General features: G+C 45.2%; 1 protein-coding gene across 1 annotated transcript in view; it reads left to right on the top strand.

The window, feature by feature from the left end:
- The window catches only part of POU2F3 (POU class 2 homeobox 3), a 41923-nt gene extending 20890 nt beyond the window's left edge, over positions 1–21033 (top strand). The window contains exons 4-13 of the mRNA XM_009330405.1: positions 9211–9315; positions 10899–11001; positions 14279–14361; positions 14514–14696; positions 15085–15226; positions 16133–16269; positions 17586–17747; positions 19306–19372; positions 19927–20059; positions 20994–21033. Coding sequence (XP_009328680.1) covers positions 9211–9315; positions 10899–11001; positions 14279–14361; positions 14514–14696; positions 15085–15226; positions 16133–16269; positions 17586–17747; positions 19306–19372; positions 19927–20059; positions 20994–21033 — 1155 coding nt within the window. The remainder of the gene's footprint in view (positions 1–9210; positions 9316–10898; positions 11002–14278; positions 14362–14513; positions 14697–15084; positions 15227–16132; positions 16270–17585; positions 17748–19305; positions 19373–19926; positions 20060–20993) is intronic.
- Positions 21034–27995: the final 6962 nt, after the last annotated feature.

Here is a 27995-nt window from a genome sequence, read left to right as displayed (position 1 = left end):
CCGTTGAAAAATTCCTCCCTTCCAAAACCGGGTGAAGGATCCTGTGTGTTACTGCCCTGCTCTCTGCAAGAGGTGCCGAAGGGGTTCCCCTCCCTCAGGACCTCCTTATCTAACTCATCTCCCTGTCCTGTTCATATCTGACACAGTCATTGTCCAAGGGAACATTAATTTTTGAGGTTTATGTGGGGTTTTCAACAGTTGTTTTGAGGTAATAGGGTCTCAGGTCTTCACAGCTGATGTCCTGTAGACACATGATACGAGAAATTAAAGTGGACAAACTGCATCTGAGATCTAAAATCACTGGTGGTTCTTTTTCAGTGCCATTAATAACACTCTGACCTTGTTTGGTACTTTCCACCCACACCTCTGAAGGTACTTTGCTAATGAATTTAGCATCCCGGTGCCTCCGGAAGGTAGGGAGGTGTTTAACACTGTCTTACAGATGAGGCAGACACAGACTGACTACCTGGCTTTTCCCAAAGGTGCTGAGCAACGTGATTGCACTTGAAATCAGTGGATGCTTTACAGGACAGTTGCCTGTGGACATTGAGGCGTGTTGTAATCCAGGGACCTGCTCCCTGGCAGAGCTGGGATACGGACTCCAGTTCTCTGATTCATAGTCTTGTGCTCAACCACAGACAAGTTCTTCCTCCCCTCCATCCTTTTGAAGGTGGAAAGAAGGGCCTAACTTGCTAGGTAGTTTGTTATTAATATCTGGGATGCAAAACTCCCTGCAGATTTAATTTTGCTCAATCAGGGCTTCCCTCCCCCCAGGGATCTCTCTCATAGTTTTTCATTCCACTTTGTGTTCCCACCTCCCCCTAATCTCATGTGTTCCCTATATGTCATTTCTGTTCCTGCTTGGCTTTTCCCTGTGGGTAGTTCAGGTTTCAGTCTGCCCTTCAGATTTCCATCCCAGTCCTGTTTTGCCCTCCTCTCAAGGGGAGGTTCACATCCTGCTTCCTTCTCCCCTCTGGGGATCAATTCAGATTTCACTCTCTCTTCTTCTCCGCATTGCCCCAGGGTATCAGCCTAAGTCTTGCATCTGCTTTTCATCTCTTGAGCCTTCACTAACTGGAAATCAGCCTGGCTGTCCATACCTGCCTTGACTGACACTGGATCTAAGCTGAACACTACCTTGGCCTTTCCCTTTTGAAGTTTCCTTGCTCTGTCCTAGGGATAGACTGATTGCATAAATTTGTATGTGTGCTGTTTCTTCATTGAAATGCAGCCCTTTGGGAAAGCATCAGAGAAAGCCCTGGCTTGAGGGAAAGTCCTCTGTTTCTATATATGGTACTGTTTTGCTTAGGACAAATATGTAGAGGAGCCCCTTCTTCAAGCTAGTTTTGTTCTGGCGCCTTGCAGAGGCCCTCAGATGAGATTGCTGGGAATGAACTCCAAAACAGGCCACTGAGTCTCTGGGGAAGCTTATGAGGGAAAGGGAGATGGAAGTAGGAGGAAGGATTTAGCCTTTTAAAATTTTTTCTCAAGTGGTGGACTGAAACCACTGAGTTAATTTTATGTTAGCCAATAACAGTTGACAACAACCCAGCATTGCTTCAGAGTCGGCTGGATTGTGTCTGTTCCTTAAGGTCCAGCTGCAGCCTGTTCACAAACTCCTGCTTTCCTGCTCCAGGCTTCTAAAGAGCAACCTATCTTTATAAGGTATTTCCTACGCTTGTTGCCTTGGTCCACTGGCAATATATCTTGTACAGCTGTTTCAAAGCTGTCTTAGAGATGAGGGAGAGACAGATAGGTCTTCTCTTCGTGCAAATTCCCTGCTCCAACTGGGTTCCTATCATCCTTTGGGAAATATTTTCTAGGCTCGCAGGGGACAAGCCCTAGTTTCATGGACCTGCCTAAAGGGACATAACAATTGTTTCTACAACAGAAACTAAGCTCGAGGCATGGTTGTCACTGTCAAACCACTATTTAGGTTGCCCGGCACCTTTTTAAGCGGTGAGTTACACGAACTACTGTGCATGGGTATGACTCTTCTGCCTACTAGAGAATGGCTCATCGGTAATAAGGAGAGGACTCTGAATTCTTGAAGGCCTTTCATCTGGTGAGCTCCAAGAATTCAATCAAAAGCCTGCACCACCCAGCAAGGGTGGGGCCCTACACCCATTTCGCAGAAGGGCAAGTCATAGCATAAAAAGGTGAAGGTGATGGGGTTTCAAGCAAGGCCTCTAATTTTGGAAGCCTGACATCAGAGTGCACTTTTTCTCTTCCCAGAGGTGCTGATTTGCTAGCGCTCCATGTGAAATCAGTGGGCTGAACCGGGGCTGCTCAGCCCCTTAGGAGTCAGACGCTGGGTTTATGCTAGCAAGAAACCCTCTTGCTCTGCTTCCCCAACACATAGAAGTTGTCCAGTGCCACCGAGCTGGGAGCAGAGAACTGGCTCTGAGCTCCCTCTTCCCCTCAATCACTAGACTTCGTTCCCTCCACCCAAAATGAAAAACTATGTGATACTTTCCAGCAAAGTTGATCTTTCTCACTCTCCCTTTCTTCTTTAATTATATTACTTGTGTGTATTTAATGCAATCCCTCTAGCTGCTCTTCTTGTGTCCCAGTTCCCTGGGGCGCGGCAACTGGTGCCAAAACTACCGTGAACCAATCAGAGAAACCTGCGGAGCTGGGATGGAGCCAGGCCCAGTCACGGGAGCTGTCTGATTCCAAGTTAATTCCTTTCAAACGTGGCATGTGGTGGAAAGTGCTTTGCTACTGAGGGCTACCTGCGCCACGACTCGCTAGGTGGACACTGCTCTGCCCTCCTCATGGATGACTGACCCGGGGACATCAGTACTGTACAGCAGGGAGGCGGTGCCAGGTATTTAGATGGTTTGTGACTGCTTGGCAGAGGGCACAGAGAATACAGAACAATCACAGTCTGCTCCCCCTGACGAGAGATCCATGGAAAGGGGAAATTTTTCATGCAGGGAATTTGGAGAACAGCTAAAGGTCTGGTTCTGGCCCCGGAAAAGCACAATAAGGCAACTTTGCTGCTGACTTCAACAGGAACATGTTTAGGCTCCAGGGAACCTGTGTGAGCATGCAAGAGGGCATGGGAGAAGCCATGAAGCCTGGTGTGTGTGAAATCGGATTGATAAGGAAAGGGGCAGGGATGCAGCCCAGGGTGGGAGCAGAGATGATAAGCACAAAGGTGTAGGCAGAGGTGGAGTTCTGGAGAGCTTTGGAAGTTGGGCAAGTGAAATTGAGAGAGGTGCAGGGAGCAGTGCTGCAATGTATGAGAAGGTTGGGGCAGAAAAGCAGGACCTCTGGGCTGAGGATGGCTAGGGAGGAATGGGCAGGGAGAATCCTAGAATGGAGACATGAGAGAAATCACGGCCTTAATGGTGGTAAAATTGTTTTCCATGCTTTGTTTGGAGGTTCTCACCATTCTGACCAAGAAAATGCCATCTCCCCCTCCCCTTTTTTTAAATACCTCTAATTTGGCATATCCACAGGCCTTGGCAGAGAAGGTACCACATGCCTGAGTACCAACAGTAAGAGCGAAGATGCTGTAAGTTGTTCCTTTGCAGTGTCTTTTTGCTAGTTCTGTGCTCCCTGAACACAGATCACCATACGAAAGCACTAGCTGGCTTCTGTGCTCCTGATGCTCTTGCAGAGGCCGCAGTCTCTAATGCGGAGAGCAGCCCTTCGTCAGGACGCGCCTACCTGAGCAGGCGCCGATATGAGCGTGGCCATCCAGGGCAGGTGCTCTTCCCACCTCTGGTTTTGGTTCTCCACTCCCTTGCTCAGCGCCTGCTTTTGAAGCCTGCTGTGCTACACGTCATCATTTTGAGGTTTATCGTTCAGCACAGAGGAGATGGGTGACTTCTTTCTTTTTCCTGTTGTCTGTTTAAAAGCAAAAACACTAGGGAAATGCTGCATCAGAAAGCTCCTGAATGGAAAGCTGAATGTGGTTCTGTTAGTTTTCTTTTGTGAAGCATGTAGCTCAGTTGTTCTTAAAGTTTTTATTTCCCACCCCCACTTTTACTACAGCTAAGGCACAACTATTAACATCCTGAGCTGAAGCTCAGAGGATAAAGCATATCAGATCAGGCCTCAATTAATAAACTCAAAGGCCTCATATAGCTGTGATGCAGGTGTGTTGAGGCTAGGGATTACATTTTAATTTTTCAGTGTGCTGTCATTGCTGAGTTTTAGGATATAGGCTGTTAGGCATTCAGCGTGGGATTAACTCCCCTTTTGTCATGCTGACAGCTTCTGAAAAATCCCACTCTTCAGTGTGAAAGGATATCAAATGTTATAGGGTGAATATCATTGCATTGACATAAGGGTTTTCTGGTTTCTTCCTGGGTGTCTGTTAAGCCTTGCCGTACATGCAGGATAGTACATGTGGAAATAGTAATTGCAAGCCCATTATTATTATTGCTATAATTTATTATTAGTGTGTCTTTTATTTTATGGTGCCCACGTGTGCAGGTAATTCACAGAGAAGTACACTTACGCCATTGGAAGGTGGGAAGGCTTAGTTAACTGCAATAGCCTTGGATCCAGCTTTGATACCTGTTTCTACCATAAAACTTCCTCCCTTGACTTCAGGCAGATCACTTTGGGGCAGCTTCAGACAGCGCTGTGGTACTGAACAGCGCTTTGGGAGTGATTCAGCCCGGGAAGAACCGTGCTGTTTGTTTTCAGTGAGGGGCAGTTGGCTCAGACTCTCTTAAGTCTGTGTGCACCTGATCCTCCTCTATCCAGTGAAATAGCCTTACCACTCTGCAACAAGGGGAGGGAGGGATATGAGTAAGTCAAACTCTTAAACAGTTGTGACTTGCTGACTATGAGATAAGCCAGATACGAAGGCAGATAAATATCTGTTTCAAAGAGGTTACCGTCTAAATAGAAACTACACAACAAATACGATTGTCTTCTATCTTACAATAACGACCACAGTTCCTGCCTAATAACTGGTACTGGAGAAGGCTGACATGGCTTTAACGGCCTCGCTCTCGCAGGGTACGGGGGTCTCTTACCTACATTTGGGGAAAGCATCCGAGGCTCTGGGTGCTGAATCAGTCGGTGGGTCCCCTTTGTGAAGAGGATGGCGGAGCGGTGCTTACATTACATCAGAAGTGCTCATCAAAAGCAGGTGTCTTGGGGCTGCATTCAGGCTGCCTGCTTTGGTGTCTAATAGATGAGGAAGACCAATTCAGATTACCAGTGAGCAGTGACCCTAAGCTGGGCTTAGACGAGGAGGGCTGCAGCCAGAGTCCTGCCCAACCAATGGGATCCGACCATCAGTCCACCGAATCAAATGTGGGTCGGTCAGTCTGTCTGTCGGAAGGGTATGGCCTTCCACGTGGTGAAATCGGAGCTGCTAAGGTGACTCTTTCCAACTTCCTCATGTAAGGCTGGCTTTTTACAGCTTTGCAATATGTCTGCAGGATGTTTTCATGAGCCGAATGTTTGCCAAAAGTTCACAGATCAGTTACAAAACAGATGTACTTTTTTTTTTTTCCTCCCCTTCTTCCTACTGGTAAGGAAGAGTTTGTGCAGTAATTGCAGGCAGGTTGGGAGATGTTTTCTTCATAATTCTCCTTCTTATGAAATGTTTATGAAACACCTTCCACAAATCGGTTACGCAAGCAAGCTGAAGAGCTTTGATCATTTTCCATCGCCCTCAATATGTTTCTTAGTTTGTTTTGCTTTTTGTTTTTGTTTTTAGGCCAGAGATAGGTTAAGAAACAATCCATCCTTGGCCAGGCCCAGCAGATGTCCTAGCCAACTAAGGAAAGGACTCTCTTTCCATCCAGTCACCCTTCCTGTGTTTTTCACTCGGATTGCTTGGGGGCAGCTGACCCTATTTTAAGGCTGTGAAAACATCCCACTTGAGATTTGCGAGTGTGATTCCTTTCCAAGCCCGGAGCAGCCCTAGGTAGCTCTATGCGCCCCCCCCCCCGGCCCCCCCCCCTGCCGTTACCTCCTCGGGAGGAGCTCGGAGCTGCTCCCAGCCCTGCCCGGAGACTCCCCTCGAGCCCAGGGAAAGAAGGCGCCTGCAGATTCGCAGCTGGCAACCCAGGCTCCGCACCTCTCCCTAGCTGTCAGTGGGCAGGATGTGTTTGCAGCGCGTTGCTCGGTCCCGCTGTTTTACAAGTTCGTTTTTCCTGAGATAGCGTTATTTCCCCAAACCAAATTCAATGGGAAGAAACTTAGCTTTGCTCTTAACGACTTCTTGCCCCCCATTCCCCCTCTGATCGTCCTGTAAAACCAAGGTCCTGAGGAACCACAGTGGGATCTGGCCCTGGTTTTAACTAAACCACTGTTGCTCACTTGCGATGTTTTAGCAGGGTTCGCATCAAACACCTACATGAGGTGATTCTGTGATAATTTCAATCTTTTTTGGTTCCTTAAAGAAAACTTTTCTCATATTAGGAGAAAATGCCTGCAAATACGAGTCAGATGCACTGGGAAAGGAGAAGGCAACTCCTCCCCTTGTTTTATTAATTTGAAATTTACATTATTTTAAGGGAGTCTCATGATATTGAGTGGCCTCGCCCACAATGTGTGTGGTTTTTTGGGGTTTTTGGTTTTGGTTTTTTTAATGTACAGTTGGTAATAGTGCCGGTTTAGCCAGGGAAAAAATGAAGGTGCAGGATTTGCATAAACCATCCCAAAAGTTTTGGATATACCCCGAACTCTTGCTAATGAACAATTAGCCAGCTGCAGGCCTGTTGGGGAGAGGAAGAGGAGGGAGAGGTAAATTTGAGCCTAAACCCAATGAAAATAGGTGCAGAGGAGAAAGCTTTGTCAAGAACACCCAGGTTCCCGCCCACTGCGCAGGAGGGAGCCAGAGAATTCCAGGGACGGGGGAAGGAGCAGTGGGAGATGTTGTTGTTTTTAAATTGGGAACCGGTCCTTTGCCAAACCCACCTCCCGTTCTCATATTGTGTGATGCTGAGATGCAGCTACACACCCCTTTCACCCTGGAATGCTTCCAAATCATTCCGCTTGGCAGCTGTAAAAATTGATTTCAGTTTAGAAATGGCTCGTGCTTCTTCAACACTCCACTCCTATTGGGATCATAACTTAGGCGGGATCAAGTGCCTTGTTCTCTAAGACGTGGATAACTTTTCTTTTTGGGACTGTTCAGACTTGGATGACTGCATTGTGCCAGGCAGACACAAATGAATTGCAAGCAGGGGTAATTTATTTATTTTTTATATTTATTTTTACTTTTTGGCTCCGATGACTTTTTTTTAATGCACCCTCAGAAAGAAAAAGGTGCATAAAACCATTTGCCTGCAGTGGCTGGATGGCTCAGGGGTAACGGTGTGTTCTCCTGAGCCTTTTGTCTAACATTGAGTAACTTAGACACTATCCGCATTGATAGTGGTCAAGAAGATCTTTCCATCTGATTTTTTTCGCCAGGCTAAGAGGGATGATCATGCCAACCTGAAAGGTAGGAAAGAACTGGAATTCATAGCATGTATAACTTGTTGCAAGGGGCTAGTATTATTGCAAAACTAGTTTTAGCAGTGTCCAGAGCTATAGTTGTAATGAAAAGAGATGTTGTATTTCTCTTCCCGCTGCATAGCACCTTCCAAAATGCAGAGGTTAATGTTACAGGGCCAGCTCCCTGTGCTGCAGTTGCGAGCCTCTTGTGATCACATTTTCTCCTTTGCTCTTGCTCCTGTGGAGATTTGTGTATTTGTTTGCTTTAGCCAAACTGAAATAAAACCTCCCTCAACCAAAAATATTCGCTTGGGCCATTGTTTTTAGAAGCTGAATTTCTTGTCCCCCTCTGCTGGTAGGAGGTTGTATGACCTAAAGTCCACATCGGCACTGCAAAACCCTGGCAAACGTGACCCCGCTTGTCTTCTGGGGGATATTGGGCTCGGCTGTAATTTCATGGGAGATGGTGAGGTTCAGCCCTAGTAGTAAGAGTGAATCTGCAATGCTGAGCCCGTGGACAGGGTTTTCAAGACCTGTTCTTTCTGGTGTCCTCCTGGTTTTTCCAGTTTGTGGAAACTGGAGCCTCTTCTTGCACTGGAAAAGCTTAGATGAGGAATGGGACTGATGATGTGAACCTTGTTCCAGGCATTCCCATGCTTAGGAAAAACTTGAGCCTAAGTTTGGAAATTGTTTGCTTGGATCTTTTCTTAGAGAAAATGTGTTATAAGAGCTCTGTATGACTTTTCTGTCTCCTGTGCGTGGCATCTGCGTGTAGACACTCCTCAGACAGCTTTCAGGAATTAACCTAAAAACTTCTAAAATCTCCGCAGGTTCCCCTCTCTCCTGTCCCAGTCAGCCTTACCAAAGGATTCCAGCTAGTACAAAGTGATGTAACAGTTTTTTGCTTTTTTTTTAATGTAGTAGCAATGTTAGATATTAACACAGAGACTATGGAATAAACCAGACGCAAGGATTCAGGTCTGGTCCCAGGGTAAATTCTTCTCTTAAGAATGTGGGCTCAGAAATCATGATTTTTTTTGTAGACAGGAATCTTTCTTGAACATTAAAGTAGGTCAAAATGACCACTGGACAACGGGCTGACACCTGTGAAGTTTTCTAGTTCTTTCTCCACAGCTTGTTCTAGCTAAGGAAGCAGATTTTTCCTTGCCAGACCAGTACAATTTCTTGTTGTTTTCTGGTAGAAGCTGAGCAAATATGTTTGGTGCCTGGGGTGCTGCGTGTTCAAGTCTGGAAGATTACACTGCTTTTTGAGGTCTTTTACTTCATGACCTTTCTTTTCACATCCCCTTGTACTGTTTTCTGCTACCTGCAGAACAAAATGAGAAGCTATCTATAGCCAACCCTGCCATCGGGTTGTGAGTCGTGATCTGTAAAGGAGAATTGCTTCCTGTCTCATAACTCCACAAAATGCCTCAGTGTTTTGTCTGAGGAAAGCACTCGCATGCTTTAAACCTTGCTAAGTCACTAGAACTTGGTTACTTCCTACAGTGTTTTAATAAATGCGTTTTAATTGAGCAAACTGCAAGCCTCCCCTTGGCTTGGCAGAGCAGGAAACCTACGTCCGTGTTATAAACTGGAGAGCAGAAGTGGGGAATGACCATGCCTTTCTGTAAAGCCAGGGATGGAAGCAGTGAGTCCTGACCTCTAACTTTTATCTGAAAGCAGCCCCTTCCCGATCCCTTCCAGCCTCTCAGACTCCTAACTGCCCCGCACCTCCTGCATCCCCTTGTCTCTGCTCCCTAATGCTACAATTACTTTGCTCTTTTTCAGATTAAAACCGAAGACCTCAGTGACTCCTTGCAATCTACAATCCCCCCTAGGTCAGGTCACCTTGTGCAGGGATCATCCATGATGCCCGGAAGCCAAATCGCAGGGGTAAGTGACTTCGCTGCTTCAGGGATCCAGAATTTTGAAATGGCACTGGTTAGTGAACCTCCGGAGAAGAGGCTGGGTTTGAGACACTTGCCAAATTACGTATGCCTTTTGACAGTGGCGAAAAACCAACACACTTGAGAGTGTGATGGACACTAAAATGGAAAAGTGAATCTGCGTTGGCAAAAGTCAGCTTCCTCCTCAGCCTCTTTTCTGCAGAAAGTTTTACATGGGTTCAAAGGTAGACTGGACACATACTTGGAAAAGATTTCCTCTGGGGGTTTACTAAGTAGGCAAACCACACCATGCTCAGGAAATCCCTTGAATTGTATTTTCAGTTGGAGGCTGAGACAACACCAAGGGGAAGTGTTAGATATGCTTGCCCTGGTCTCCCTCTTTCATGAACATCTGGTTAATGCCATTGTCGGAGATAGGATTCTAGGCTAGATTAACCCTTGATCTTAGCCACTATGGCTATCCTTGAATAGGTTGCCTCAAATTGATTTATACCAGAGAAGACATTAATTCCTTGAGGGAATTTTTTCTTCCTAAGGTAAAAAGTTGGAGTTTAGCACTTAACTCTTGTTAAATTCTAGTGGGGGTTAGATGCCAGAAGGCCACACAGCTGCTCAGTAATCTCTTCCCTCATTCTTCCATGGGGTATTCAGATCCCTTACACAATTTGGGGACTGTTCAATTTCCCCAAAGCTTCAAAACAGTTCTTGAGAAGCTCAAAGAGCTCATCTTATTGAGTAATGAGTTCCTTTAAAAATGTATCTCTAAAGAGAGTTGGTCTTATTGGGGCATTTTTTGCGTGTGTGTGTATTTGTCCCAAGCAAATGCAAACTCTTATGCCCTAATCCCAACAAAGGACCTGGGGCTGGGACCCCAGTGATGTGAAAGAGCGCTAGGATGTAGTCCTTGTCTCTCAGTACCTATTGCCTGCTCTGCTCAGTGCAGGGGAGGAGAATTCCTGGCAGCTACGTGCCAAAGAACAGGAAACATTTTCACATCTGATCACTGTGCCCATCGCAATGCATTTGCTGTTGGTGCAGAGAATCAGGCGCTGCTGGGCATTGCTTCTTTCCCATCTCAGCACATGGCTGGCTGGGAAATCAGCCTTCTGTGGAAGGTAGGCTCTCAGTGTTTGCGACATGGGACAGTAAGCTGCACCTTTGTGTGTAATTTTAGGGAGTTCACTGTCTGAAAATACATTATCTGGAAGAAACTGAAATCCAAGAGGTTTTACTGTTACTTCTAACAACCAGGTTTTAATTGCCAGTACTTCAAAAATGTCATTTTCAAGAACTGACTTTTCCAAGTAAAAGTAGACAATTCTCCATGTGGATGTCTGTGTGTGCACAGAATTCTTCTTATACAGCTGAAAACTTCAGATCTGGAGTACCTCTGGATCTGTAGCTCTCCAGTGCATGAATTACACTAATCCAGTGTGTTGGCAATTAAATGAAAAGTGTGAATGGGGTCAAGGACAGTATAAAAGAGCAGGGAAGTTTTATAGGAGAGGTGATGCTGTGTGAAGAGCAGACATCTCTGAGTTTCCTTGTTCCCCTTGCTTTTCCTCGTAGGATATGAGCTCTCTTCACACCCTGCAGCAGCTTGTATTGCTTCCTGGTCATATGCAGTCAGTTCCCCAGTTTCTTCTGTCTCAGTCTCAGGCTGGGCAACAAGGTAAGAGCAATAAAAGCTGAAAAGGGCATTGTTATAAGCAGATACATATCTAGGAAAAACCTCCTTCCTCATGACTATTGCTTTTAATCTGGTCTGTGACGTTTTCCCAGCATGATGATGTCTGTTCCCCTGCTATGCTACCAGCTGCATTTTTCCCCTGCTCTTCCCCCTGTGCTGGTTCCTGCACCTGGGATGATGATCCCAGTAGTTGCTCTGGGAAGGGTCCAGTTCAGGAGGTGCTCCTGGCATCTGTGGCTTGTGTGCGCCGAGAGTGCCACCTTGGGGCCAGTCTTTGCAGACCTGGTAGGGATCCCACCTCTGAAATTCAGGACAGCATCTGTTTGGCTTTCAGCAAAACAGCAAGGAGCCTGCTCCTTGGGGAGCAGTTGCAGCCTGCCTGGGCTCCCAGCCTCGCTGGGTTGGCACTCTTCATTTCTTCCAGAAAACTGATGAGAGATTGAGCTGATCTGCCGAAGTACCTTAGAGGGAGAGTAAATCCAGGGAAGGAGCTGAGCTGCTCTGGTGGAAGGACGATGCTGGAAGGACTAGAACAAACAGGTCTAACTAGCCAGGAGCAACCCGGGGATGAGAGCTGAGAGGTTTGGAGTTGCCAGTGGTTGTTCCCAAATCTCGCTCCAAGCCATGGGACAGAAGAGGACAGGAGGTCTAACTACTTCTGAAACACAGTGTAATCTGCTCCATGAAAGGGATGAAAGGACTGAGGGACTGAACTCAGTGCTTGAGAAAGTCCCTGTGTTCCTATTTTTACCACCGATATTTTTTATGGCATCTCTCCAACAACTGGGATACAGGCATGCCATTGATTTTTATGCTGCTTGTGGACAGACAAACGTAGTCTTTGATCCCTAACCTGACAGAGGCAAAGGGACTTCGGTCCTTTGCTCACATTCTTGATTTATTCCAGCAGAGGTCCCTCCGTATGAATGAAAATTCAGAATTAAAATCTTAATATCTCGGCAGCTTGAATGCAATGGTACCTATGCCCCAAAAGAAAACTATTATACTGTAGGCAAGTGGGAAACCTACTTCTCATTGACAGTATATAAGCTCCTCTCTCTGCCAAATGATGCTGAGTGATGTATAAAGAAACTACTTGACGTATATTTAACAATACTATAGAATTAATCTGTTTGAAATGGCAGGGTCAGGATAATCTATTGCTTACCATCTGCTTTTATTCATGTGTAATAGGAAACACATTATACTGGAAAACAGAACTTGCTTCCTTTTATAGATTTAGAGTTTCTTCTGTTATGTGACTTCCTTTGGCAGCTATAACCCCTCCAACAGATGGCCATTTGTTTGGCCATGACCCCTTTTGGTTCCAGACTTGATGAAGACTGGATATTCTGGCCAGTAGCCAGCTCTTTATGCAAGAGCACTTCCATTTGAATAGATGATTGCCAAGTTTTAATGACCCTTTGCTGCGTGCATGCACAGCCACTGGGGAGTGAAAGTGAAGGCACAGTATTTGTTTTGTGGAATTAGCTGTTTGGTACAGATACAGATGGAGCGTTCTTCATACCAAAGAGATGCACAAAATATTCCTGAAGTTGTCCCTTGGGCCGTTATGGGAACACACTCAATGTTCCCCGAGTTCTGACTGATTGGTACATCAGTTCATGGATTTCATGGCCAAAGGGACTTGGCTGTGGGCTTAACCTTTCCAAGAGGACACACGTTTTGGTTTGAGTTTAGTGTTTTAAAGCTGTTTTTAAGCCAGATAAGTTGTCAGGTCTGATTCATTATGCCCTGATGTGATTCATTGCGCAGCCCTTTAAACACCTAATGCTGGCACGCTTGAATAAGGGGGTGAGAGCTCTATGCTGTAAAGGTGGAAACAAGCAGCCAGGTAGATGCTGGGAATACTGTCAGCCAAAATATTGCTGCTGAAGTCTTCATCTTACAAAAACACAGCCTTGGTCTCATCAGCTGTCAAACCAGTGATTCCTGAATCCAGTCCATAATTTTCATTTGAGCTAGAGCTTAGCTTTTGCAAAGGTGTTCAATCATGATTTTAAAGACTCCAAATGACAGAGCATCCGCCATGTCCCTAGGCAAGCCATTCCAGTGATTAATTACCTTCACTGTTAAAAATGTGCACCTCATTACCAGCCTGCATTTGAAATTCAAAGTTGTTCCAGCATTACAGAAGGCTTATTGAAACACCAATCTAAATAAATAAATGGGATCCTGCACATTCAGATCTAAATTAAAAAAGGAAAGACAGAAAGAGAGAGAGGGGGGAGTGATTGGTTCTGGAGATGATCTTTTTTCCCTTTTTTTTTTTTTTTTAGCAGAAGTCCATAAATTTCTATAGCTTTCCCTATAATTGTCAGTTACAATCAATAGAATATATTGACTGCTTCAAGAAAGCTTATAAATCCTCACTAAATTCTATAGGCTTCACCCACAACAGACTTGAAGAACCTAACTAAATTTCTAGGGAACTACACTGCTTCGGTCGCTACTTAATCCTTTAGGACATTCCCTATAAGAGATATAGGCTTGTACTTGGCAGTTTGTCAACTAAACAATTACACAGTCTCCATAAATACTAGTTTTTGTTAGTTTTATAGATTTCCCTTCTTTTTTCCTTTCATCATTTTGTGTCAGTTTATATATTCCAAAAGAAATTCAATTTATTTGAAATACAGTGGGGTAGAAAAGAAAGGGTCAGGCGGCTTCAAAATGACACTTCAAAATGAAATGTATAGTAGAAAGCAGAGTGGGTAGGCTCATGAGATTAACTGTAGGATCAGGATTTTTTTAACAAGATCAAGTGGCTGAAAGTTGGAGTCAGAAAAGCTTCTATTGGAAATAAGATGCACATTTTTTTAATAGCTACAATGATTAAGCACTGGGAGAGATCACCACTAAGGATGTAGTAAATTCTCTGCTGCTTGGCATCTAAAATCAAAGTTAGATGTCCGTCCATGTAAAATGTCTATGCCCTAGTTCAACCTCAGGTTAATGAGCTACAGGCAGGAATCAGTGGGTGAGATATTTTACCTATATCATATTGTAATTATCCCTTTCAGGCTAAAAAGCCGTGAAAAGAACCCTTCCTTTCTCATAGTCCAACTCAGAGCCATCCACATTTGTAATGGCCAAAATTCTCATATTTTGAACAAGAGCTAGTTGATGTTTTCCATTCAGAGCTTCATGAGTCTTTCCTGTGCAGAGTGATGTTCAGCTGCCTAGGTGCTGATGAAGGAGCTGGTCTGATCAAATGCATCTCTTTTTCTCTCTTCAGCTTTGCAGCCAAACATCCTCTCCTTCCCTCAGCAACAGGGCAGCCTTCTCCTCTCCCAGCCGGGACCCAGCCTGGCATCACAGGTAACTTGCCTCAATGTTCAGTCCAACATACAGTCCCACCCTGAGAAGCACCCATCTACGAAAAGTGCTGCTTCATTAAGGGCAAATGGCAGAGAAAATGGTATGCTTTTCTAGTCTTGTGACTCTATGCATCTTTTTTGTTGTTTTGACAGGCTGTGGGCCGTTCTGGACTCCCTGGCTCATCGGTTGAACCCCACCTGGACGTACCCCAGCATTTACAAGTGGCAAAGCACCTAACTCCATCAGGAGCATCTGAGGAACCCAGTGACCTGGAGGAGCTGGAAAAGTTTGCTAAGACTTTCAAACAAAGGCGAATCAAATTGGGGTTCACGCAGGTGAGCGGCCTCATCAATGGGAAGGGTGGTGTCGCTTGTGATGTGGACATGTGGGGCTGGGGGAGTTTGTGGCAGAGGAGTGGATGGAGGAAGGGCCGGATTAGATACAGTTTGGCTTTCTTTGGAGCTTCCCCTTCCAAACACATGAAGAGACAAACCCTTCCTAATACATCATTACCATGACCTCATTATCTGCACCTTCTTCAATACACAAAGGCTCAGGGGTGTGGGGCAGACTCCCATGGGAAGAGAAGTCACTTTCTCTGGACGGCAAGTCATGGAAACTAGGCTGCACCTATTCTGGAAGCAGCCTGGGAGGTGGTCTGACAGCAGGAAGCTGTGAGGGTTTTTTCTGAGCTCATGTTGTGATTCGGATCTTCTCTGGCAGGGTGACGTTGGACTTGCCATGGGGAAGCTCTATGGCAATGATTTCAGCCAGACCACCATTTCCCGCTTCGAGGCTCTCAACCTGAGCTTTAAGAATATGTGCAAGCTCAAACCTCTGCTGGAGAAGTGGCTGAGTGACGCAGGTGGGTGACATTACGTGCAGAAACGCCACCAGTCTTGGCCAGGATGAGAGGATCCATCCAGGAACCTCCAATAAAAGCCAGGAAAATCAGAGCTGGAGCTGAGATTTCTCAGAGCCGTGGTTGGGCTGGTAACAGGCTGCTTTCCTCTGTGGATCACACAGCGGGTTGCATAGCAGCCTAGATATCAAACCACATCTGTCCTTTCTCTCTGGCAATATGGGATTCACGTTGCAATTTGGTGTCTGGGGCAGTCCCTTCCTGCATCGCCTCTTGCTCTGTTGCATGGCTTGGGGCAAATCGCTGGGCTAGTCCATTCAGTCCCTCCTTGTGTAAACTGGAAAGAGTAGGAAGGGATTCCTAAAGTGCTCAGAGATCGGTCCATGAGCAGTAATTAGAAAAGGAAGGTATCACTGCAGGGGGAATCCCCAGTAGTAGCAGTATTGGGCTGGTGTCCTCTGCTGGCTGCAAGCCACTGTAGGAGTGGCATTAGCTTCATGTGCTTCACCCAGCCCTTCCAGAGTTGCATGTTTGACCAATTTGTGTCAGGACGTGTCTCAGCTACAGGAGGCCTGATCCCAGTGGTGTAAGTCAACATCTTTAACTGTGTGAAAGTAAATCATTGGAAAATGCGTGGTCCCCATCAGAGCAGGCTGGAAATCAAGCTGGAAAAAGGAAAAATAGCGTATTGATTAAAATTTTAGCACTTTCATTTATTTCCTGATTTGGACAAGGTCATTGATGGATTTAGGACTGTTGGAGCAATTTTAATCATCATCAGAGGAAGGATCCACAACGTAGGAACATTTTATTTAGTTTAGGAGGTGCCATAGTTCCCAAAAAGGATCTAGGAATGAAAATAACTCATTATCTTCTTGAATATCTCTCTTCCCCTCCCTCTTTCCCCAGAATCTGCTCCTTTGGATTCTTCCATGAGCACTTCCAATTCCTACCCCTCAGTGAATGAGATGTTTGGACGGAAAAGAAAGAAGCGAACCAGCATTGAGACCAACATTCGCTCCACGCTGGAGAAAAGATTTCAAGATGTGAGGGGAAAATCTTTCAATGTGTTGTGACCTGATGATCTTAGAGGTCTCTTCCAACCTTAATGATTCTATGATTCTATGACCTCTCTCTGAACCTGGCATCTGCTAGGTCATAGTAGCACTGCATCGTCAAATAGGGACATCTCTTTTTGTGTTTGTTCTGATAGCAGGTTAGAAAACCCTTGAAGGGGTTAACAGGAAAAGTGTCAAAACCAAAGAAATCAGACCCGATTATTTCCTTGTTAAATGTTGTTTTAAAGGAATTACAAGTTCATCACCACACCTCCCCATCATCTTCCACTGATCAGTGCTCTCGCCAGAGCTGATCTCTTGCACCCACCTCTTCTCTTTGCGACTTGCGGGCGTGTGGCCACGGTGCAGCACGGAAATGGATGCCCCCTTAAGCAGATCTTGTGAGACCACAGAACTAGTTGCTCCACATACTGCTGCTGAATCATTTCAGAAGTGGAGCCTTTTACTTTTTAAGCATCAAGATTTTCAAGAAAAATCACTACAGAGGGCAAACAGAGCTTTAAATCAGTAGGACTAACTTGTCCATTGAAAATTTTTTATCAAAACTGGTTTTGACCAGCCCTCCTTTTTTCTTGGTTTCTCCCTCATATCTGATCATATCAAAATTTCCTCCTACAACTGTTAATGAGAACAAAAGACAATCATTGTCAGGTCATTATGGGCACCTCGTTTTTAGCTACTATGAGGCATTCTTTGTAATGGGAAAACTGTCTTGGCATCTCTGTGCTAGGTATTTTTGACCCTCAAGTCTCCAACTCAGATCAAAACCCATAGAGCTAAATGCTGTCTAATACACCAGAAAATAAGTGACTCGGAAGAAAGGATAGGTACAATTATTTCCCTTTATAAATGAGGGATGGAGGAAGAACGAGAAGAAATGGCTCTTCCCAACTGGTGCAGGTAGGCATACAAACAGCACTCAGAGCTTGTGTGTCCTGTGTAGCGCTAAGACCACCAGTCACAAGCTTCCCCCCAAGCAATAATTTAGGGTCCTGTTAAGATCAAAGAGCGTGGTGCTTTATACAATAACAGGGCCAGGTACTGTGACTCATCCCCCACTGATTCCGTGAGACTTGATGTTGAATCAGAGGCACTTTCTGGTTCACAGAAATAATCTCTCACCCAAATATTTACCCTTTGTCTTAGAAGCAAATTTTCTCCCCTCCCCAGTTTACAGCCAACCCCACCCTTGTCCTCTGCCTTTCCAGCAGCAGAAGCATACATTGATGCTGTAAGTTACAGCTCTTCAGGGCTTTCTTTAACCTCCTGCCCTTTCTCAGCAGAACCCCAAGCCCAGTTCAGAGGAGATATCCTTGATAGCAGAGCAGCTCTCCATGGAAAAGGAGGTGGTTCGGGTCTGGTTCTGCAACCGGCGCCAGAAGGAAAAACGGATCAGCTGCCCGATGCCATCCCCCATCAAATCACCTATCTACAATTCCAGACTGGTGAGAGATTTTGGATTAAGGAGTTCTACATGCCATCCCAGACAAGAAGGGAAAAGGTGAAGGGGGGGGGGGAATGCAGCAGGGTTTGCTGGAAAAGGAAACAGGACAAGACATTTCCTTGTACGTACAAGTCCCTGAGTTGCTTGCAAGCTCACTCCACAGTCCAGGGGGAAATTACACCTGCAGAAGTGTGCAGAGGGACAGCTGGGCTAGCCACGGATTGGGCATATATTCAACATCCTAACTTGAATGGAATCTCACGCCCGCATTTACAGAACACTTATTTTTATTCTATTAATGAAATCAATAGAAAGAAAACACAAGTTTCCTGGAAGGCACAGGTCAGTTTCATTGTAGGATAATTTATCCAAATAGTGGTGCTATCCCAAAACTTTTCACCCTGAGATTGGTAAATAAAAGCTTTCCAAAGTTAATGGAGGAGGAATCAGCATTCCATGGAATGAGAATTACATCCACTCATGTCAATTTAGTTGTTAACTCTGAAACCTAATGGTAACCATTTACATATCAGTTTGTTGTTTTACGTCTTTGCAGAAATGCAGAATACACTCCAGTAGTGCTAGCTGTCTTTCTTTCACGTTGTACATTCACATTTTGGCAAGTGTATTTTCAAGAAACTGTTGTGAGAGTTGGTGAAAGCGTGTCCTACCATCAGTGGCTACTGTGGATAATAAGCTACTATTGCATTTCTGCTAGTTAATAGTTGCTTAGTTGCTTCCACATATAAAAGTGGCAGGAACCTCCCTACAGTGTTATGAGTGCTGGAGCACATGTTCACAAGCAATATTTTATCTTTAAGTCTTCTGGGTTTTGGAATTATCCATCAGAAGGCAGGAAAACATCACAAGAAGTTTGGTCGCTTGTTGCACAACACATTTGGTCTCCAGTCACAAACACAAAATGCTGTTTGCAAGCCATGAATTTTTAAAGCAGTAGCTTTGGTGAATAGTTTTCCTGTGAATGCATTGTACAAAGTATGCCTTTGCTCATCAGTCATTCTGAACAACATGTTGCCTTTAGTTAAAGTATCACGGTTGAACAATAAATGCCCCAGGCTTGCTTTGATTGCAGCCACCAAATTACTAATTGTCACCTGAGAATTCTCACCCATCGAGAACTCCCTAAAGGAGAAGGGATTATTTGTGCCCAAGACCAGAGTGTGCTGGGAAGCTTCAGACTAGGAACATCCAGCCTGAAACATCCAAAGGGCGGTGGCTCCTACCAACCGGATCTCAGGACTTCCAGAAAGTTTGGCTTGTGTTTGATAATTTCAGGCTTTTCCATAGCTGATCCATAAATTTAGACCTGTGTAGGGAGTGTCAGGCACATGTAATACTCATTGTGGTTTCTTTCCATGGCCCTGGATATGGGAATGGTGCTTAGAGTATGAATACTAATATCTGTGGGAGCCCCAGATGTAGATAAGAAGTCTGCCTAGGAGCCAGCACACTCTAAAGGGAATATGAAAGGAGTGGCATTTTGTGATCTATACTCTCATAGTGCCAACTGCTTACTGTTTGCTTCTGCTTCTCTCTAGGTCTCTACCTCAGGGTCCTTGGGGCCCCTCTCCGTCAATCCGGTGCATAGCACCATGCCTGGGACTGGTAAGCCTTGAGAAACCTGCCTCACTCACCATTCCTTCCCTCCTTCCTCTGCTCTTGCTCTCTGACTACCTGGTTTCTAGGTCACATTTGCAGGCCACACTTAATAAGACCCTTGGGTTTGGTCAGGGAAAGTATCCCCACATAACCAGTGTACAAGGGATAGGAACAGCAGAGTCTTTCTCTTGGCTGGAACAAAGGCATGGAAAGCTTCCTGGGGATGATAACATTCCCAGGATAATCCTAGGCAAATTTTACTGGGGTGTTTATGCTTGAGAGCTAGGCACACCTAGAAGCCCAACGAGAGGAGTGCTTGGGGGTTCTTCAGCAGAACATTGTCAGATCTCCTTCGAGAAGCGCGATTCACAGAGAGAGCAGTCCTGGAGACCCCCACCTTCTCTGTCGCCGGGGCACAGATTCTGCCTTGCTGCTGCAGGGCAGACAGTGAATCAGATAACAACAGGATGGGTACAAGATATGGTGGAGGTGCTTGGGCTTGGGCTGTCCTTGGCAGGAAAAGGAGATCCCAGTCTTATTCTGCTTTCTCTGCTACACAGTAACATCATCGTGTTCCCCAGGGAACTCCAGCAGGCCCTCGTCCCCTGGCAGTGCACTCCATGCCAGCAGCCCCGGCACAGCCCAGAGCAACTCCAAAGCTGCAATGAACTCTGCCGGTTTCAACTCTTCAGGGTAAGGCAGTGGGGGCCCACAGCTCGCTCCTTGGCAAGGGCATCGGAGGGCTTGGGAGACAAGCAACTGGGACCTTAGAGAAGAACGTGCAAGCCCTTAGAGACTCCAGCAATGTGGAGCTAACGTGGTGGCACATTCTTACATGAAGCTTCACATCTAACCTGAAGCTTCTTGGGATATGGCTATTTTTCTGTTTGAAGGTAAATAGTAAATCAAATTTTGCCTGAAAAACTGTGCTGGTTGAAAAAAGGAAAAAAAAAAAAAAGCCCAGCCAAAGACCTGAATAGAAACACTGGCCATAAGGACGGTCCTAAACCAACTCTCCGTGTGGAGGAAGCAGAGGAAGGCTTATTTTGCTGCTTCTGCTTGGATAACCCCCTCCACAGCCAGTTTTCTCTCCTGCAGTGCCACCCAGAGAGCTCTGCTGCAGAGTAACTGTTCCACAGTGGCAGATGAAACAAGAACAAAGATTTTCCTCTGCCCTGCCTTTAGATGCTACAAAAGCATTAAGCCACACATACGGGCCCAGAGCCCTTCTGGTTATTTCACTGAACATGCCTCTGCCACAGTCTGTGCTGCTCAGGCCTCTCTGCGCTTGTAGTTTCTGCTACATCGCACCAAGCGTGCTGCGTAAGTAGGAAGGCAACAGAGAGCAGAGGGCGTTACCCATAGCTGCTGGGCTTTCTGAGTCACGGATCATCCTGTGCCGTGAATCAGACCTCCTCTTACATGGAGGAAGTCCAACAGCCAGGTAGTATGTGAAATCACAAGCACAGTGGAAGATTTTGCTGTGAGCTTCCTATAGGAGCAAAGGATCATTTGCTGGCTGCCAAGTCAAAGTAAGGTTACAAATGGAATAATAATGACTTTTATTTCAAGGGGAAACTGTTAACAACATGGCAATTGTAGCTCTTATTCCCTGTGTTGCAAACAGATCTTGGTACCGATGGAATCAACCTACCTACCTCCACTGAGATGACTCCTCCATCATGTGTAAAAGGAGCTCTGACTTCCAGCTATGGACCAACTTCTCTAGGAACAATGCTCGGGGCAACATCTGGCGTTCCAGTGCCTTCAAAATGCTGCCAAATGAAAGTCTTGTTTAAGAGAACCCATAGCAGCAGAACTCTCCAGGGACTCAAACTGCAGCTGACCTTCCCCAAGGATTCTCAACACCAACAGTGACATTATAATACTCTTCCAGGCATTCACTTCAAGAATGAGCCCTTGCTTAGCACTATTAGCATGAAACACTGCCCTCTGCTTGCAAATCTCTGCATTCACACTGGATTGCCTGGCAATCTCTAATCTGGAAGGATTTCTATGTCAGGACCCTCTTTTCCCCTCACTCATTTCAGAGCTTCCCATAAGAAGGGTCTGTCATGCTGTTACTATCACGCACACATACCATAAACCCCCAAACTGAGCCGAGGTTACCCAGTTCATTTCACCAGAGACCTGTGTCTAGATGTGAGCCTTGGTTTTCGATAGGCTTCTAAGGTCAATGGCACTGTGCTTTATCCACTGTCAAACTTGCTTTGCTTTGAGCCACTCTGCTCTGTTTCTAAAGGTGGTTTTTTTTTCTTTTTTCTTCTTTTTTTTTTTAATTAAGTATTTTACAGCCTTCTTATTTTTTCCTTTTAAAAAAAATTGTTGTCTTTTGCAAAATTTGTGTCCAGGTCTTGTTATTGTTCACAGCTGGCCCCACTGCCCCACTGGAGGACGTCACCGTTCGAAAACCTTGGGCGAACTCCTGACTCCATTGAACACAAAAGCAGTTTGCGTTGATTTGATGGGACAAGGATTAGTCTTGACCTTCCCTTCTTTCTTTTATTCATCCTTTGGGTTTTATCTGATACCAAACGGAAACAACCTCTCTGGAGTAGAGGTGTGCATGTGTTCTGGTCTTTCCTGAATTGTAAGTAATATGTAGCTTGCCTGTTCTCTGCAGCATGCTCTTCTGTTCCTGGGAGGACAAGTTGTATTGCTCAGGTGTGAATCTTGAGGTTTGTGTGTGCAAGAGTTTCTTAATTTCATGAGATGCCAAAGTGTAGGAAACTTCAACTTTCACAGCATATCACTAGGGAAATTGTTGTTACTTTGCAACTCTCCACTTGAAAAGAGGTAGATATTTAATTTTGTTTAGGTAGACTTGCGTAATACAAATTCCCGGTCAGGTTGTCTATGGGTACTAGTAATTAATTCAGTGGAACTAGAGTAAATGAGTGTATGGTTCACAGATTGTAAATAGACATTTTTGAGTAGTAGTCTTTTTTTCTGATGGCTTTTTTTTTTTTTTTTAGATAAATGTGACCTTTTTTTTTAAGTAAAAGTTATCCTTTGTCACTTCTGGGGGAAAAAAAATGTTTGATCCGTTGTTTCTTATCCTACTTATCCAGTCCTTTGTGATGAACTATTGCTATAGGGATCTGTGGACCTTAAGAGTTTATCAGCTGCCTTCACACAAAGTATTGAGCCCTACATGCACATTGTCTATAGAACCGCATTTGTTGCTTTGAGTGAGGTTTTGCTATAGAAGCAGACACTGATGATAATGAGAGAGGACTGGAAAAGATAAGGTAACATTTCTAGAAAAATGGAAATTAAGAAAAATATTTCTTTTTTTAAGTTACTAAGTTTTTTCAAAATGTTCTAACACAAAAAAGGGAGAAACTGTATTTCTGTTTCCTGGACACCAAAAGGGAGAAACTTGTTTTCTGTTTTCCAGGCCCCCCCCCCCCCCCCCCCCCCATTTACCTCTAACTGAAACACTTTTATCATCTCTGTTTTTCAGTGGAAACATTAAAATTAAATGAAACTTTTTTTTTCAACAAAATCTGTTGTGATTTAAAAAAACATTTTATGTTGGGAAAGCAAGAAATGTAGATGGGAAGTATTAATCTAACTCTCCTGATTTCTATGGCTCTTCTTTCTGCCATTAATTAAATTTTCTTACATGCTTGCAGGGTTGATTTCAAGCCTTGTTCTCCATTGCTTTCCAACTATATTTAGAGATGTGAAACAAATTATTTGAATATAATCATTCTAAAGCTAAGCCGTGACAGGTTTGGTACAGCTGCACGGGTGGGTTTTCTTGGCAGATCTCTTAAGGTTCCCATTACTGTCTTTAATAGGGACTTCCCTGCGAGAACCGTCTTCTACAGCTGGAGTGACAGGGATTAAACATGACAGCTTTTTCTATGGTGTGCCTTAATCACAGGATTCTTGAGGAAAAAACGAATTCTCCTCCAGCCAAGAGAATGATACTACAACAGTGTTTTAAAACAACTGCGCTACGACAGCTGCATTTAAACTCAGCTAGTTAGTTGTTCGTGGGTCAGCTGCAGGGGACGGATCGTGCCAACGTGCCCTCCCTGCGCGAACTTACCCCTGCCATTTGCCTCCATGGGATTGCTTAGAACGGTGGGCTCTCAGAAAGAGCTAAGGCGAGCTCTGCAGACACAGAGCGATACCTGCTCAGCTCCCCCCCAGCACTGGCTCTGTCCTGCTGGAAAAGCCTGCGTGATCGCTGCTGAATGCTAATAGTGAAAGATGTCTAGAAATGAATGCACCTACGTATACGCAACCAGGGACTGGTAACGGTTTTTATTCGCATGCAAGATCTTTGTTACCAGATAGAGATTTGGGGTTGATACTATATTTAAGTATTTTGCCTGATTCATTTCCATTAATTTCACGTAAGCAGCTGAGTTAAACTGGCTGGGAGGCTGGTGGGGTGAGACTAAGCGATCTGTACTAAAATGGTGGAGGGTAGGAGAAACAGGAATGAACAAGTCAGCAGAAATTTGCTTTGCTTTTTAACTAAAGCATGCCAGCATTTTGTTGGTTTTTTTGAAAGAAACCTTTCCAGAGTTCTGTTTCTCTCTTATCTGGTCTAAAAGATTAGAAAAAAAGTATAATTTTACGTGAAAATTTCAATTCTGTCATAAAAAAAAAATCCATTCAGAAAACAGATCACTGACCTGTACTCGTGTGCAGATAAAGTGTGTGGGAGGAGAATTTTCCTCTCCTGTCTCTGGCTGGCATGGCATAAACCCCATGGCGTACTAAGATGAGCCCATGTGTGTTCATGAATCAATCATACCTGCCACGGCTGAACCCTGCCAGGTGCACTGCTATGGGCTTGTGCCCTTGGAGAAGAGATGCTGCAAGTCCTAAGGGAGAGGTGTAGGTGACAACGGGCAAATTCATAACCCCTCCCTCAAGGAGCTGCCTTTCCTCGCAGGCCTTTCGTTGAAACATCTCCCCCGAGCTCCTGTGAGGGCTGGCCAACACTGTGAGAGGAGGATGGAGGGTGAAACAAACAATCTTTCTCATGCCAGCCTGAGAAGTTATTTGCATGTGACTGTTCACTGAGTGTGCTGCAACCCTATGAATAAGTCAGCAGGATTTGGATTTTGACCAAACAACAGCCCTGGCTGTTGCTCTGTAATTATAAAGACCCCTTAAGAAGCTTCCAGCTTTTACAATCCTTATTCAAAGCCAGTTCCACATGAAAAAGATGTTCAAGTGGCATGAAGGGATCTTGCTGCAGCCTCTCCCTCCTAAGATATAGACCTTCTTAAAATTAATACTCTACATCATGGAAATGAGCGCATCACAGGATGGCACGCTGCTAAGACAATGACACTTTCTCTCTTTTTACTTTTCCCCTCCCCCCTTTTTTTTTTAATTTTGGCTATTATCAATATTTAAATATTAGCAGATAGGAAGAATGAATTTAAACCACCGATCTGTACCTTTGGGACACCCTATCTTATTTTACTTCCTGCATGACCTTGGACAAATGACTTAATCCCCATTAGATGACGGTGATAATAATCCTTCCCTTCTCCCAGTCCTCAATTTGTGCTAAATAGCATAGTTCACGAATGATAAATGTTGCAGCTGATTCTGCTGCCAGCCATCATAGAAGACATTTATTACACTGACTCTCAGCAAAGCTCTAGTTTCCAGCTTGTTTCTATTGTGAAAAATGTCAAGTTATTTCATAGATTATAAGCAATTATTTAAAAGCTCAGAAGCGACCATTCTGATTGCCTTCATAACCCTAGCGTGCAAATTTTACCCAGTAATTCCTGCATTAATCCTACACCTGGTAGCTGAGCTGTAACTTGGCTACTGATTTCAGAGTCAGTTGACAGCCTACTTGAACACTTGGTAAAGGGTCCCAGGGGTTTGTGAGCCTCTTTGTCAAAAGAGACCAAAAATGAAGTTGTGAAAGGCAGCTATTTACAACAGTATATTTACAAGTAATGGTACATGTATACACTCTTATAGTGTAGAAAAGATACATCAGGATCAAAATCTGGCTCTTAACTGACAAGGACTATTCCATTTAATTTTCAGAAATTCCTCTAAGTCATTTGCTCCCACAAAAGCAGCACTGCATAAATTTTGGAATATTATTTCTGAAAGCTGGGAGGGAGATTACAAATGTATTAAATGCTGAATAAGGGTATCTGCACATCAGCATTGCAGCTGAGATCAAAGCCAAGCTGTGCCAGGTGTGCAAACACATCACGAGAGTTGATCTCCACTGAAAAGTTTATAAACACAATAACAAGTCTCTCAGACTTGTTGATAACTGGTCCTAAATAGGAAAACAAACACTAGGAGCCTGTTTGTTTCACAAAAAGCTACAGTTGGAAGGGAAAGGTCTTCACTCCCCTGTCTTCCAGGAATAATTCTGGTCTCACAGGAGCATCTAAGGGATGAAAAATATATAGAACAGGAAATTCCAGCTTTCCAAGCCTAAGAGTCACCTCCCACAGCCATAGATAAACAATGCAGGGAACAATTGCTCACAAGCAGATGTGCCTCACAGTGGCTATAAGAACTCACATAATCTCCTGAACAACCTGATCTGCTACCAAAGCAGCCCTTGTGCCTGAACAGTTTCCACGCTCTCTGTGCCTGCTCTTCTCCTCAGGAGCTCCTCCGCTCCTCCACCGTTAGGACTCAAGCATCAGTGCCGTGAACCCCAGGTGTGAGTGAAGAGCCAGCTGTCAGCTGAGTCCCTGTCTAAAAACACCTCTGTGGGTCCCATCTCTATCGCTTGTGAGTATAAGGGGTGCAACCCCATTCATCTTTTATTTTTATCTGTGGTCTGGTCTTTCACGAGCTCTCTGGAGAATTGACCCAGATCCCACTCAGCTCCAAAATCAAATCAAGGACATGGTATGCCTTTGGAAGTTATGGTCTGTCTGTAGGTAGACCTCTCTCCCTAGTTCCGGCTCTTCTCAGCCAGAGACAACTGAACTGGCATCCTCAGAATATAAAAATGGACAAATACTCCTGACGTCCCCCTCTGTTGACAGATGCTGGAGTGCGTACAGGAGATGCACTCCTATTAAGGACTGACATCAAGGGTGACTTTTCCACTTCACTGCTGTAGCAACTGCAGAGCTCTAAGCGAGTGTGCAGACCAGATAGGAGGTGGGGTACCTGATACATCCATGATGTTTAGCAGTGCCCAGGTTCAAGCAAGACTCGGAATGGCTGGAAAATTTACAATTTGCTGTTGGTATTTTATTTCTTTTATTGGTCATTGCCCTTTCTTTCCTCCTCTGCTTTCTACCTGTGAGGAGAATGAGTGCAAGCTGGGAGAACAGGGCTCTGTTCCTTGCACTTCCCGTTTTTTCCTGTGGCCTGAAGGGAGACTTTGAGCATTTCTAACTGTCCAAACGATCCTGTCAAGTGCCCTCATCATTCCTGATGTTCACAGCCTTGGGACTTACAGTCTCGGTAGAAGTAGCATAGATCCTAACACTCCAATACAACGCCTTCAGTAGCTGAGCTTAAATTCTTTACAGATGCCAGCAGGGACTAGTGCCCGAGCTGCAGCGGGACCCCCTTTCTCTGTGCCGGGGGGTCCCTGCTTGCACAGCCCCAAGCTGTGGGCTTGCTTTAGAGCAGGGGCCAAAATGCTGGCAAAGGAGGGAAAAACCAGGAAGTTTTAGCTCAAATATAAGAGCAATGTATAATCTACAATCCAGCTAGAGGCATATTTTAATGTGTTACCAGAGTTTTATAACCCAGAGAAACATCCTGTGGAGTGCAGCATACTTGACAGACCTAAGTGACCACAGATGAGGGCTCCCATGCTCTGAGTGATTGGTTTCACTCCCAGCATAGAGCTCTTTGGCTGTAAGGGAAGGTTTGGGTTGTTTGGGACACACAATCTCCTTTAGACAGTTTTTAAAGCAAATGGAATAAACAGAAATTACATGAGTCCGCTGTCAGGGCTTGGAGGAAGCACAGTCCTTTCCTGGTTACTCACTCCTGCCTCTGCCCGGCCCTGGTGCTCGGCCCCAGCTCAGCTCCTCGCTCACTCATCCTGTTCTGCGTGTTCTGTGTCACATTTCCCTGCGTGTCCCGCACCACTCCCCAGCTCTGGACCCAGGCAGTCCCAAGCTCACCGCCTCCTGTCTCAGCCTCCCCTGCTTGCAGCCAGCACAGGACTACACAAAGGTGGTCACCGTAAGCCCACCCACCCGGCCTCTGCTTTCAAAACCAGGTACAAAACTTGAAAGAGGACTGCAGGACGCTTTTTAAAACAACAACAACAACAAAAGGACAAAAGCATCTCCCCTCTTGCCTGATCCAGCTTTATTCTCCACTTTATTCTCCATCATCAGAAAGAAAAACATTCAGCCAAATTAAAGTCTGGGGACCCTATGGGACACTTACAGCCGGAGGGCTGAGGCTGGATGGAGGTACCGGTCCGGCTGACGCACTCCAAACGCCTGTCCTTATTTCTCCTACCCTGTACCCCCTTCCCCGCACTGTCCCCCAGCAGCACGGCCCTTTCACTGCTCCGGAGCACGCAGCTCTGCTGCTCGGATCCCTTTTCGCCTCCGGGGTAGGTAAGCGGGGCAGAGCAGACGGGGATGGGGAGCGGAGGGGCAGGAGG

The sequence above is a fragment of the Pygoscelis adeliae genome, unplaced genomic scaffold (genome assembly GCF_000699105.1).
Source record: "Pygoscelis adeliae isolate BGI_AS28 unplaced genomic scaffold, ASM69910v1 Scaffold608, whole genome shotgun sequence".
NCBI classification, from domain to species: domain Eukaryota; kingdom Metazoa; phylum Chordata; class Aves; order Sphenisciformes; family Spheniscidae; genus Pygoscelis; species Pygoscelis adeliae.
The sequence above is the reverse complement of the archived record's forward strand: the minus strand, read 5'-3'. Positions and strand labels throughout refer to the sequence as shown.